The 13,710-nt window shown below is 41.1% G+C and overlaps 1 protein-coding gene across 8 annotated transcripts in view; it reads right to left on the reverse strand.

Annotated features, from left to right (window-relative positions):
* Window positions 1–13,710, reverse strand: part of GRIK1 (glutamate ionotropic receptor kainate type subunit 1) — a 512,490-nt gene that overhangs the window by 108,215 nt on the left and 390,565 nt on the right. For 6 of the 8 annotated variants that reach the window (XR_008889112.1, XR_008889113.1, XM_056559535.1 and 3 more), the window contains exon 9: window positions 5,640–5,684. The exons of the other annotated variants lie outside the window; for them this stretch is intronic. Coding sequence is in view for 4 of the 6 variants with exons in the window: in XM_056559535.1 (XP_056415510.1) it covers window positions 5,640–5,684 (45 nt within the window). In the remaining 2 variants the exon portion in view is untranslated. The remainder of the gene's footprint in view (window positions 1–5,639; window positions 5,685–13,710) is intronic. 8 annotated transcript variants of the gene reach the window in all.

The raw sequence follows: 13,710 nt of genomic DNA on the forward strand, positions 1-13,710 counted from the left end.
AGCCACACAACAGCTGCAATTCTTGAACCATAATATATCTCAAAGTACACAATGTAGACATACAAAAAAAGTATTGTGAAAGAAGAACGTAAGGAACGGATAGATAGGGGGGTTAATACCGTCAACAAGAAGAGATGTAGCAAAGCTGATTTTGTCACTTGTTTTGAGTTATATCAGTGGTTTCCAAACTATGACCCTTTAGATGTTGCAAATCTACAACTCCGAACATGCCTGGACAGCCATTGGCTGTCCAGGCATGCTCGGAGTTGTAGTTTTGCCCCATCTGAAGGGCCATAGATTGGAAACCACTGAGATATATATTTATACATCATTAGTAAACTAAAACTCTTTCCTAAAGCCCATGCTGCTGATTTTTAGCCAAGTTTGGACCGTGATTAGCCCCATACAATTTACCCAACAAAGTAGCTAGACAAAATCTACATGAAAACGCATAAATAAGTGACAGGTAACATTGCACTCATTAAATTGAATTTAAAATCCAGAAAATACCCAGAATGCATTCCCATTAAAGACAACAGGGTGCATTTTTGGGGTAGAATTTATGTAAATTTTGGTTCAGAATGCTTGCAGATACCTCATCGAAATCAATGTGAAATTCCACCTTCTGAATGGTGTAGAGGGGGTTCTCTATTCAGGAACTTCTTGTACACAAAACTAAGAGCAGCTATAAAGAGCATCTCTCAGTCTCGAGTGGCGCCCTGCACCGGGATCCCGCAGAACCCAATAATAACTTTGCGGGCTCCGACCGTAATGAGGTTCTTGGGTGGGAGCGGGCAGTCACCGAGCATACAGAATGCACAGTCCTGCAAGCCTCTGAAATGCCACAGGGGGGATGATAATATGGCACAGGGGGGATGATAATATGGCACAGGGGTTGATGAAATGGCACAAGAGGGTAACGAAATGGCACAAGGTGTGATAAAATGGCACAAGAGGGTAGTGAAATGGCACGGGGGGTACTTTTTCTAAAACTTGTGTCAAAATGTTTTTCGGGAGTGGGTGGGATTGGACACACATATGGCGGGAGTGGATGGGAGTGGAAGCACACCTTGTGGGAGCGGTTAGTAAAGGTCAGAAATCCAATGGGCTGGAGTGGGATTTTTTTTATAAAAAGTCCGGTACAGAGCTCTAGTCTGGAGGACCTGTCTTGCTTTACATCAATCATTCCGGAGACCCCACCAACATTCAAGAATTTGAATTGTCCCCTGTTCTATCCCAATAGATAGAAGAATGTTGGTGGGCCTTGAGGACCGAGACCACTGCTTTACATCACACATACAGCCCATTGAGTGTAATGAGCAGATTGCAATACTTAAAGGGGTACTCCACTGGAAAACTTTTTTTTTTAAATCAATTGGTTCCAGAAAGATAAACAGACTTGTAAATTAGACCTGTAAACATTGGCTGTTATGATCCACAGGAAGTTCTTTTCTTTTTGAATTTTCTTTCTGCCTTACCACAGTGCTCTCTGCTGACACCTCTGTTCATTTTAGGAACTGTCCAGAGTAGAAGCAAATCCCCATAGAAAACCTATCCTGTTCTGGACAGTTCCTAAAATGGACACGGGTGTCAGCAGAGAGCACTGTGGTCAGGCAGAAAGGAAATTCAAAAAGGAAAGAACTTCCTGTGGATCATAACAGCAGCTGATAACTACTGGAAGGATTAAGATTTTTTTTAATAGAAGTAATTCTACAAATCTGTTTAACTTTCTGGCACCAATTGATTTAAATAAAAAAAATTCAGGGGAGTACCCCTTTAAGTTCCCCTGTGGAGGTGCTGTAGGAAAACTGATCACTTGCTGCCAGGTTCCTTTACATATTACAGCTCACTTTTTTTCAGCCTATCATCAGAGCACCCATAAGAAATAGGGCAGGGAACTCCTTTAAATGAGAAATTCAGCTCTGCTACATCCATAAGGTTTTTCTTTGGTTCTACAGGAAACTATAGTGGGATAAGGTGGACACTACACTGCAAACAGGACAACATAAAACCTCAATAACAGATCTGACAGTCATTGGTGTTCATATAATTGCAGTTTAATGACCCGCTTTGTTGTAGTCATCACCATTCCACTGTGTAATACATCACTTAGCATTCATTAAATCTTAAGTACATGGTAACCTTGTAGGGTTTCGCCACATTACAACGTGTTGCGTGTCGCCTGGAGTCATGCTAAGCATCGGGTGACCACATGTATAGGAGGATTTTCTATATGTGTTCATTTTCCACCCTCAGGGTCTCCCCTTAAAGGGGTGTAGGCAGTGGGGTTGTGACATCATGGCCATGCCCCCTTGTGAAGTCTCCCCACGCCCCCTCAATGCAATTCTATGGGAGGGGGCGTACGCCCCCTCCCATAGACTTGCATTGAGAGGGCGTGGCCGTGACCTCACGACTCCCAGCTTTCAGAACTAAATGTTTCAAATTCTGGGGCAGTGGAGTGCCCCTTTAAGGTCCTAAAGAGATGGACAGCTGCTGGCCTTAAAAGGGTACTCCCGTGGAAAACTTTTTTTTTTTTTTTTTTTTAAATCAACTGGTGCCAGAAAGTTAAACAAATTTGTAAATCACTTCTATCAAAAAATCTTAATCCTTCCAGTACTTTTTAGGGGCTGTATACTAAAGAGAAATCCAAAAAAGAAATGCATTTCCTCTGATGTCCTGACCACAGTGCTCCCTGCCGACCTCTGCTGTCCATTTTAGGAACTGTCCAGAGCAGCATATGTTTGCTATGGGGATTTTCTACTGCTTTGGACAGTTCCTGAAATGGACAGCAGAGGTCAGCAGAGAGCACTGTGGTCATGACATCAGAGGAAATGCATTTCTTTTTTGGATTTTTCTTTACTATACAGCCCCTAAAAAGTACCGGAAGGATTAAGATTTTTTAATAGAAGTGATTTACAAATCTGTTTAACTTTCTGCCACCAGTTGATTTAAAAAAAAAAAAAAAGTTTTCAATGGGAGTACCACTTTAAGGTCCTATGAGGAATTATAGACCCTCTCTCTGTAGACCAAAGCGGATTGTGAAACATGGTAGCAGTCTGCCTCTCATACATAAAACCATTCCACAGATGATACAATACAAAGGAGCGAGTTAGAGCTGATTTAAACAGGCCTTGGGGGCTCTAGGAGAATAAAGCTGATGGAGCATAAGAAGATTTAATGAGCACGAAAAAAATAAATAATTGTATAGTGCCCCAGGTAACTACGACAGATTTGGGATCTGAGCGCGGTGGAAATCTGATTATATCCAATACAATTAATGTATTGTCTTAATACCCTGCTAGAGGGACAAACAGGTATCAGAATTTAGATTTTAACTAACTCATAAATTTATGTACACTTGTTTATATACTTTTGAAACTATTGTTTTGGTATCAGTGTAAAAATGATATATATATATATATATATATATATAAACTTTCAAAACAGATTGTGTATACAACTCCTATACAGACGCATGTGTCTCCATGGTAACAGACAACAAATAAACCTCGTGTGTAGCCTGATCCTGCAGTTATATATTTCTTGTCATTTGCCTCATCTTCTATTGTCTACAGTAGCCCTTCCCAAACTGGGAGGCATTGCACTATTCTATGCTGCACTGTGATATTTGGTGCTTCTGTGGAGGTTCTTGGTGCTGCACTGTGATATTCGGCCCTTCTGGGGAAGTAATTTTTGCTGCACTGTGGTATTTGGCTCTTCCGGGGAGGTATTTATTGCTGCACTCAGGTATTCGGCCCTTCTAGAGAAGAAGTTTGTGCTGCAATGCGATATTTGGCATTTCTTGGAAAGTATAGAACTTTCAAAACGGCACTGTGGTATTTGGTGCTTTTGGGGAGGTATTCTGCAATGAACTGTGATAATTATTGTTTCTGGCAGCTTCTTTGTGCTGCACGGGGACATTTGGTGATTATGTAGATATATATATAGTGCTGTACTGTGCTATTTGCCACTTTTGTGGATATATATTGTACTGCATTGTGATATGTGGTACTACTGGGGAGGTATTTTGTGCTCTAATGGAATATTTAGTGCTTCTGGAGAAGCATTTTGCACTGCACTGCGGTATTCGGCGCTTCTTGGGGTATTCAGTGCTGCACTGTGGTATTTGGCGCTTCTGGGGAGGTATTTTGTACTGCATGGTGATATGTGGTGCTTCTGGGGAGGTATTTTGTGCTGCATTGTGATATGTGGTGCTTCTGGAGAGGCATTTTGAGCTGCACTTTGGTATTTGGCAATTCGTGGGAGGAATTTTATGCTGCACTGTGGTATTTGGTGCTTTTGTGGAGGCATTTTATGCTTCACTGTGGTATTTGGCGCTTCTGAAGATATATTTTATATAAGTGTGAAAAGGAATGGCAAGGACGGCACCAAATGCTGGATTCAAGCGATAGGTAGATAAACAGCGAGGTATGCATACAATCGAGCCCACAATTAGAGGGGCCGGGTGGAGGTGCTAGGATAAATGAAAATATAGGTAGCAATATCAGGAGTAAGAAAGAAGAAAATATATATCCGCACTCACCAACGGATTCGGCAACGGGAGCTCCTAAATGGAATCAGCCTTCCGACCAGGACATAGGAGCGGCTTAGTGCGCTCAGAGGCGATAACCGGTCATTTCGCACATGTGCGCTTCATCCGTCCGGATGAAGTGCACATGCGCGAAATGACCGGTTATCGCCTCTGAGCGCACTAAGATGTTCCTATGTCCTGGTCGGAAGGCTGATTCCATTTAGGAGCTCCCGTTGCTGAATCCGGTGGTGAGTGAAGATATATTTTAAGCTGCACTTAGTTTTTTTTTTTTGTTTTTTTTTTGGGGGGGGGGGTATATTGCGATGCATTGCAGTGTCTGGTGCTTCTGGGGAGGTACTTTTTGCTGCTCTGTAGTATTTGTTTGGTGTTTAAGAATGTCTATAGATTGGTTAGTAGTGTTGCTCGCGAATATTCGCAATGCAAATTTTATTTGTGAATATTCGCGAATATAGCACTATATATTCGTAATTACGAATATTCTTTTTTTTTTCACAGTACACATCACAGTGACAGTGATCATCCCTCTCTGCTTCCAGCTTGTGTGGTGTAAAGAAGGCTCTAATACTACTGTGTGAGACTGGCGTGCGAATTTTCGCATATGCGAATTTTCGCTTACGCTAATTTTTGTATAAGCTAATTTTCGCATATGTTAATTTTCGCATACGCGAATTTACGCATATGCAAAAATAATAAGAGAATATTACGAATATGCGTTCATATATTCGCGAATATTCGCGAATTCGAATATGGCTTATGCCGCACAACACTAATAGTGACCTGTCATAAGTGTTTTGGGTTGAGGTCCAGAGACTGAGGGGCTAAAACATAGGGGCTGAGGTCGTCTGCTGGGTACTGTGACCCTTCATTTCTGCTTGGCTTTCCATTCGTATCAATGATTGGTGGGGGTCTCAACACCCTGACCGCCGCGGTTTACGTAAAAGGTGAGACTCTTGTAAGATTATAACCTCATTATATATTATGGTCAATAAACTGCAATTACAGACAATATAGACAGGAACTAAGGGACGAAAGGTAAAAAACAAATCACACGACCTCAGGGGCACCGACACTACATCAATGTACAAACCTTTTTCCAAACTTTATTTAAATGACTAGTAGTTTCTCCCGGAGCCTTGAGAAAATGAAAAAATATTTTTATTAAAGACGATAGAAAACTCACACTGTGAATTCCAAAGCATACAAACAGTGTACGAGGAAATACAAGGGGGGAGATTTATCAAAACCTGTCCAGAGGAGAAGTTGCTGAGTTGCCCATAGCAACCAATCAGATCGCTTCTTTCATTATTCAGAGGCCTTTTCAATTACTGGTGATCACAGGGCCGGAGCACTGTGACGGCACGGCTCCGCCCCCATGTGATGTCACACTCCGCCCCCTCAATGCAAGCCTATGGGAGGGGGCGTGACAGCTGTCACGCCCCCTCCCATAAGCTTGCATTGAGGGGGCGGAGCCTTTGACGTCACACAGGGGCAGAGCCGTGTCGTCACAATGCTCCGGCCCCATGATCGCCAGTAATCAGACCCGGAGCGAACATGCGAGGTGTTGCGTGCAAGATCACGGGGGTCCCCAGCGGCGGGACCCCCGCGATCAGGCATGTTATCCCCTATCCTTTGGATAGGGGATAAGATGTCTTAGCGCTGGAATACCCCTTTAAGGATGCTGGCTGACACAGCGTATGCAAATGTGCCGCAAGATGGAGGACAGTGCAACAGTATATACAAATGCACCCTTAGAGTAGGGTCACAGGTAGCGTATATTGCTGCATATTTTTTGCAGCTGATTTTGCTGCTTATTGACTTCGGTGGGTAAGAAAATAGGCAGCAGCAAATAAACAGCAAAATACACAGAAAAATACGGCACGTGTAACCCTACCCTTGGTGTATGTTCACACGTACAGAATCTGCTGCATATTTTCTGCAGCTGATTTTGCCACTCATTAAGTTAAATTAATGGGTAGCAAAATCAGCTGCAGAAAATATGCAGACGATTCTGTACGTACGATTGTACCCTAGAGCCATGCAACAGCTAGTGCAAGTGCACCTCAAAGGGCTGGGCAATGTAACAGGTTAGTCATATATACACCAAAGAAGTGGGCAATCATTTAGGCAATTGTACCGCCCATAGTGGGCATTTCTGAGATGTTCTATGGTCTTCCTATACAGATTAATATTAGTATTAGAGATACAAATGTTGGGAACTATGCCACAGGGATTGTTGCTCAGCATATCATTGTGACTTAATAGATACAGTTCCTTTGCATTCCCTCCTACAACTCCGCCTGTCAGCATTCACCATAGTTTCCGCACACACATTCATTCCTAATGTTCCTTCACAGCTCATGCTCTGCTTTACTGTAGTTCTGACATTCTATTTATGAACCCAAAAACATCCGAACCCATCCAGATTCTGAAGTGGGATGGTACATTTACTGTAAATAAGCAGTACTGTACCCACGGTTAACCCTCATGGGGGAGGGGGTAAATCACGCCACAATCCATTTCCACCTATAGACACTCGTATAAAGATCTGTCATAGGAAAGATATTTCATTTAGAGCTGGAAGGGAAACAAATGCATTTTTGGGGGGGGGGGGGGGGGTCGGGTCAGCCCACAGCTCGGCAAAATAAATGGAGGAATAATTCAGGAAACCTGGCGTTTTGCCAAGAAGGCCGATGCCGTCTCCCGGTCGGGCGCCGCATGATGTAGACTGCTGGATGTAATTTGCCTTCACATTTACAAGGCCGGCTGTCTATGGAAGGTTCTGATAAGCACCAAAGGAAACTAAAACAATGAAAGTATCTGAAGCATAATAACAAGATTATTGCTACTTTGCTAATAGAACGGAATTATTGGCTGTAAATATCACAGGTTATGGGATGTGGGGCTGACGTTTACGAGGGGGAACTCTTCTCTGCTTCATCTTTACAAGCCGATGGGTCAAAATACTTTCACCCTTCAGAGACCCCGCTGGAGCACAGCGACCTTCTCTGAATTCTTGAATGTAAAACATTGTTTTTTTTTGTTTTTTTTTTACATCGGAACACTTTCAATGTTTGGCTACATTACAGGTTAATCTTTAAAACTGTGACACTGCATGATTAAAGGGTACCTTTCATCAAAAAAACTATTGATATATTCTAGATTAATGTATGCAGAATAACTTTCCAATTGGAGGTTATTAAAAAATATGCTTCTTTCTATTTAATTTTCCAGTCTGAGATTTAGGACTCCCGCATGAGTCTGAAATCTATAAAATGGGCTTGTGGCCAGGACTGGTAGGGAGACCCCTAGTGGTCATTTTTTCAAAGTGAAAAATTTAATAAAAAGAAGTATATTTTTTGATAACATGCAATTGGAAAGTTATTCTGCATACATTAATCTATAATATATCAAAAGTTTTTTTTTTTGATGAAAGGTACCCTTAAAGAATATACCGTATTGTTGCAGAGGTTTTCAGGATACGTAGAAGTAATTTCAATGATATGGACTCTGATACATATAATAGACTCAAAATGTGTTATTGTGGTAGTCAGGGAGTTGGTAAGTAGGTAGGTAGCTAGCTAAGTAGGTAAGTAGCTAGGTAGATAAGTAGTTAGCTATATAGGTGGGAAGCCAGGTAGCTAGGTAAGTAGCTAAGTAGATAGGTAGGTAGCTACATACGTAAGTAGCAAGGTAGGTAAATAAGTAGGTAGGTAGCCAGGTAGCTAGGTAAGTAGCTAAGTAGATAGGTAGGTAGCTACATACGTAAATAGCAAGGTAGGAAAATAAGTAGGTAGGTAGCCAGGTAGCTAGGTAAGTAGCTAAGTACATAGGTAGGTAGCTACATACATAAATAGCAAGGTAGGTAAATAAGTAGGTAGGTAGCCAGGTAGCTAGGTAAGTAGCTAAGTAGATAGGTAGGTAGCTACATACGTAAATAGCAAGGTAGGTAAATAAGTAGGTAGTTAGCTTTGTACATAGGTAGTGAGGTAGTTATGTAGGTAGGCTGGGAGCCAGGTAGGTAATTATGTAAGTAGGTAGGTACTGTATATATACAAAGTGATCAATAAATCAGAGAATACAATTTACATATAAAAAAAACACAAAAATAAAGTGCATTGTGCATACTCATATACTGTAACCTCCAAATAAAATAAAGGAGGCACATCCACATAAGTGTTTTACTTGATAAGCTGTATGGTACAGTAACTTGAAACGTTGAAATACGGGGAACCCCCACCCACTTTTTTGCAAAAAAATTAGATGATAATAATAATAAAAATGTGTGGTTCCCCCTCTTTTTTATTCTCATCCAGATACCAACCAATCAGCAACAGCCTGACGTTACCAGGGTGGGCGAGGACCATTGTTACTAGCCCTCCCCAGCCTAAATAACGCCAGCATGTTACCACCTAGGCCCAGGAGTACCATTTTTGACACTCCGGGCCTGTGGGTACCGGGTCTTCCTGGCACCCCTGTGGCGGTGGGTACCGGGGTAATATTGGGTGGTTAGTGCTAGCTGTTTTTAGTGCTAACGTTAAGCCCCTACTCAGTAACGGACTCCGTCTACTAAAAGGGTACTCCGGTGGAAAACATTTTTTTTTGTTTAAATCAACTGGTGCCAGAAAGTTATACAGATTTGTAAATTACTTCTATTAAAAAATATTTACCTTTCCAGTACTTTTTAGCAGCTGTATGCTACAGAGGAAATTATTTATACCAGAGTGTCTTATCCACAGTGCTCTCTGCTAACACCTGATGCCCGTATCAGGAACTGTCCAGAGCAGGAGAAAATCCTCATTGCAAACCTATGCTACTCTGGACAGTCCCAGACACGGACAGAGGTGTCAGCAGAGAGCACTGTGGACAAGACAAAAAAGAAATTCAAAAACAAAAGAATTTCCTCTGTAGCATACAGCTCCTTAAAAGTACTGGAAGGGTAAAGTTTTTTTTTTAATAGAAGTAATTTACATATCTGTTTAACTTTCTGCCACCAGTTGATTTAAAAAAAAAATAAAAAAAAAGTTTTCCACCGGAGTACCCCTTTAAACAGCTTCCACTACTAAACCAGTCACTGAAAAAACTGGACTCTCAAGTCCACTATAGCTAATTTTCTACCTCAAGAATACAAAATCAAATAGCTAAAATATATATCTTTATTAATTATCAAAATTACTAAAAAGTTTTAAAGGGGTTATCCAGGAAAAACCTTTTTTTTTTTTTATATATATATATCAACGGGCTCCAGAAAGTTTCCAGTCTATTAAAAAATCTTAATCCTTTCAGTACTTATGAGCTGATGAAGTTGAGTTGTTCTTTTCTGTCTAAGTCCTCTCTGATGACACCTGTCTCAGGAACTGTCCAGAGTAGAAGCAAATCCCCATAGTAAACCTCTTCTACTCTGTGCAGTTCCCGAGACAAGCAGAGATGTCAGCAGAGAGCACTGTTGCCAGACAGAAAACAACAACTCAACTTCAGCAGCTGATAATTATTGAAAGGATTAAGATTTTTTAATAGAAGTAATTTACAAATCTGTTTAACTTTCTGGAGCAAGTTGATATAAAAAGTTTTTTCCTGGAATACCCATTTTAGTTGCGGCACCTTTAACCCCTTAAGGACTCAGCCCATTTTGGCCTTAAGGACTCAGACAATTTAATTTTTATGTTTTCATTTTTTCCTCCTCGCCTTCTAAAAATCATAACTCTTTTATATTTTCATCCACAGACTAGTATGAGGGCTTGTTTTTTGCGCAACCAGTTGTCCTTTGTAATGACATCACTCATTATATCATAAAATGTATGGCGCAACCAAAAAACACTATTTTTGTGGGGAAATTAAAACGAAAAACGCAATTTTGCTAATTTTGGAAGGTTTTGTTTTCACGCCGTACAATTTATGGTAAAAATGACGTGTGTTCTTTATTCTGAGGGTCAATACGATTAAAATGATACCCATTATTATATACTTTTATATTATTGTTGCGCTTAAAAAAAATCACAAACTTTTTAACCAAATTAGTACGTTTATAATCCCTTTATTTTGATGACCTCTAACTTTTTTATTTTTCCGTATAAGTGGCGGTATGGGGGCTCATTTTTTGCGCCATGATCTGTACTTTTTTTTTATACCACATTTGCATATAAAAAACTTTTAATACATTTTTTATAATTTTTTTTTTAATAAAATGTATGAAAAAAGTAGGAATTTTGGACTTTTTTTTATTTTTTTTTCGTTCACGCCGTTCACCGTACGGGATCATTAACATTTTATTTTAATAGTTCGGATATTTACGCACGCGGCGATACCAAATATGTCTATAAAAAATGTTTTTTACGCTTTTTGGGGGTAAAATAGGAAAAAACGGACGTTTTACTTTTTTATTGGGGGAGGGGATTTTTCACTTTTTTTTTACTTTTACTTTTACATTTTTTTTTTTTACACTTGAATAGTCCCCATAGGGGACTATTCATAGCAATACCATGATTGCTAATACTGATCTGTTCTATGTATAGGACATAGAACAGATCAGTATTATCGGTCATCTTCTGCTCTGGTCTGCTCGATCACAGACCAGAGCAGGAGATGCCGAGAGCCGCACGGAGGAAGGAGAGGGGACCTCCGTGCGGCGTTATGAATGATCGGATCCCCGCAGCAGCGCTGCGGGCGATCCGATCGTTCATTTAAATGGCGAACTGCCGCAGATGCCGGGATCTGTATTGATCCCGGCACCTGAGGGGTTAATGGCGGACGCCCGCGAGATCGCGGGCGTCGGCCATTGCCGGCGGGTCCCTGGCTGCGATCAGCAGCCGGGATCAGCCGCGCATGACACGGGCATCGCTCCGATGCCCGCGGTTATGCTTAGGACGTAAATGTACGTCCTGGTGCGTTAAGTACCACCTCACCAGGACGTACATTTACGTCCTGCGTCCTTAAGGGGTTAAAGGGGTACTCCGCTGGAAAACTATTTTTTTTTTTTAAATCAACTGGTGCCAGAAAGTTAAACAGATTTGTAAATCCTTCCAGTACTTATCAGCTGCTGTATGCTCCACAGGAAGTTGTGTAGTTCTTTCCAGTCTGACCACAGTGCTCTCTGCTGACACCTCAGAAACTGTCCAGAGCAGGAGAAATCCCCATAGAAAACCTCTCCTGCTCTGGACAGTTCCTGACATGGACAGAGGTGTCAGCAGAGAGCACTGTGGAAGAAAAGAACTTCCTTTTTAGTATACAGCAGCTGATAAGTACTGGAAGGATTAATATTTTTTTAATAGAAGTAATTTACGAATCTGTTTAACTTTCTGGCACCAGTTGATTAAAAAATATATATATAGTTTTTCACGGGAGTACCCCTATAAGATGTTAGAAGCTACATATTTTGAAAGACCCATTTGATCCGTTTGGAAAGAAGATGGTAACACTTTTCCTTCCCCCATCCTTGAAGCTGTGAATTGTACATCTCCAGCTCTTTTCTGTCTTACCGGAATAATTTCTCAGGTATTTTTGTCCACATTTATCTGGCGGTGTCATTTCGTGACGCTTTGTTCATTAATCACACTCAGAGGGGAGGACGGCAACATTTACCTACGGAGCCTCTGTCACTCCGCATTCTAACAGTGACATTAATTTATACATGTGGGGACGCTCCGAAATTACGCGGATATTAGGCCCTTATTTCCTAGTCTGGCACTGAAATTACCTCACTGGAAGCATTCCCTATGTGGTACAAAATAACATTCTCCAGCGGCAGGAAAGAGGTGACGGATGGTAATTGATGCTTGGCTTCTAGCTTCTTACAGGATTAGATCATATTCGTCTTACTGTAGGGTCAACACGTTACCATGAACATCATAGGCATGAGCAGGCAGTGTTATAGTAGGTATATTCTTGTATATAGGAGCAGTATTATAGTAGTTATATTCTTGTACATAGGAGCAGTATTATAGTAGTTATATTCTTGTATATAGGAGCAGTGTTATAGTAGTTATATTCTTGTATATAGGGGCAATTTTTATTAGTAAAAAACAAACATAAATATGTTAGGACACTCGACCAAAATTATCAAAACAATATCAAATATTAAAAATCATACACTTCCATTACAAAAGAAACAATAATGTTAACTTAGAAAAAGCCCATTGCTTTTAAATGAGAAGAAAAGTAAATAAATGAACAACACAAAAGCATCATGAAGGTAAATATCATTCTATATACACGTTCCTCCATAATGAACAATTTTTCTCATCCTTCCTGATCTCCAAACACTTGATCCACCTCAGCTCTGACATGATCAGGTCTACTGCTCTCCTATCATGGAAGGGTTCATTATACATAGAGACTCGGGTCCTGGTGTGCCAATGATAGTATTTTATGACAGATATGATGATATATAAGGTCTCCCGGTCAATGCCACTTACACTAGATGTTACACCGTAAATTATTTCTGGGTACTTTAGGGTCTGTAGTCTCGGGATACTTAGCTTGTTGGATATCGCCTGCCATATGTGTCGCCCTCCCCAGCACTCCGATATAAAATGTGTCATGGTCTCCTCCTCCTGACACCCCAGGGGACACTGGCGATCTGACACACTTAAGTATTTTAAATTCCCTCTTACGAACAGTTTCCCATGCAGTGACAGCCAGGCAATATCATGGAATTTTTTCGGGAGCCTCACACTGTTTAGAAGCCTCAGACTGTCTCGTAAAATGGCGGATGTACAGTCCCTTAGTGCTGGCTGTAAAAAGAAAAAGGTCCTACAAACCCTGACATAAAGGTCCTTACGGGTCTTACTCTCAATATAGGACTTCTCAATGCGCCATCTCTTCAGACATCTGAGTCCGTATTCCAGGTACGGGGGGGAGGTAGTCACGCGTCCATCTCCCCCTCTTGAGACTGCCGCCTCGCACCCAAGACTCTGCAAAAGGCAATATCCAGTCCCTGATACTATTCGCCCACAGGGAGCTGTTGTTTGAGTCCAGGCAACCAAAATTAACTTTTAGAAACATGGAGTCAAAGAACACCCTTGGATTCAGCATATCCAACCCACCCTCTCTCCTCTGTAGGTAGGTGATCCCTCTTTTTATTGGGTTCAACCTGTTCCCCCAAAACATTTGGAAGAACAGGCAAAAGAGCCGAGCGGAGAAACATTCTGGCAAAGGAAAAACGA

This window comes from Hyla sarda, chromosome 2 (genome assembly GCF_029499605.1).
Source record: "Hyla sarda isolate aHylSar1 chromosome 2, aHylSar1.hap1, whole genome shotgun sequence".
NCBI lineage: Eukaryota > Metazoa > Chordata > Amphibia > Anura > Hylidae > Hyla > Hyla sarda.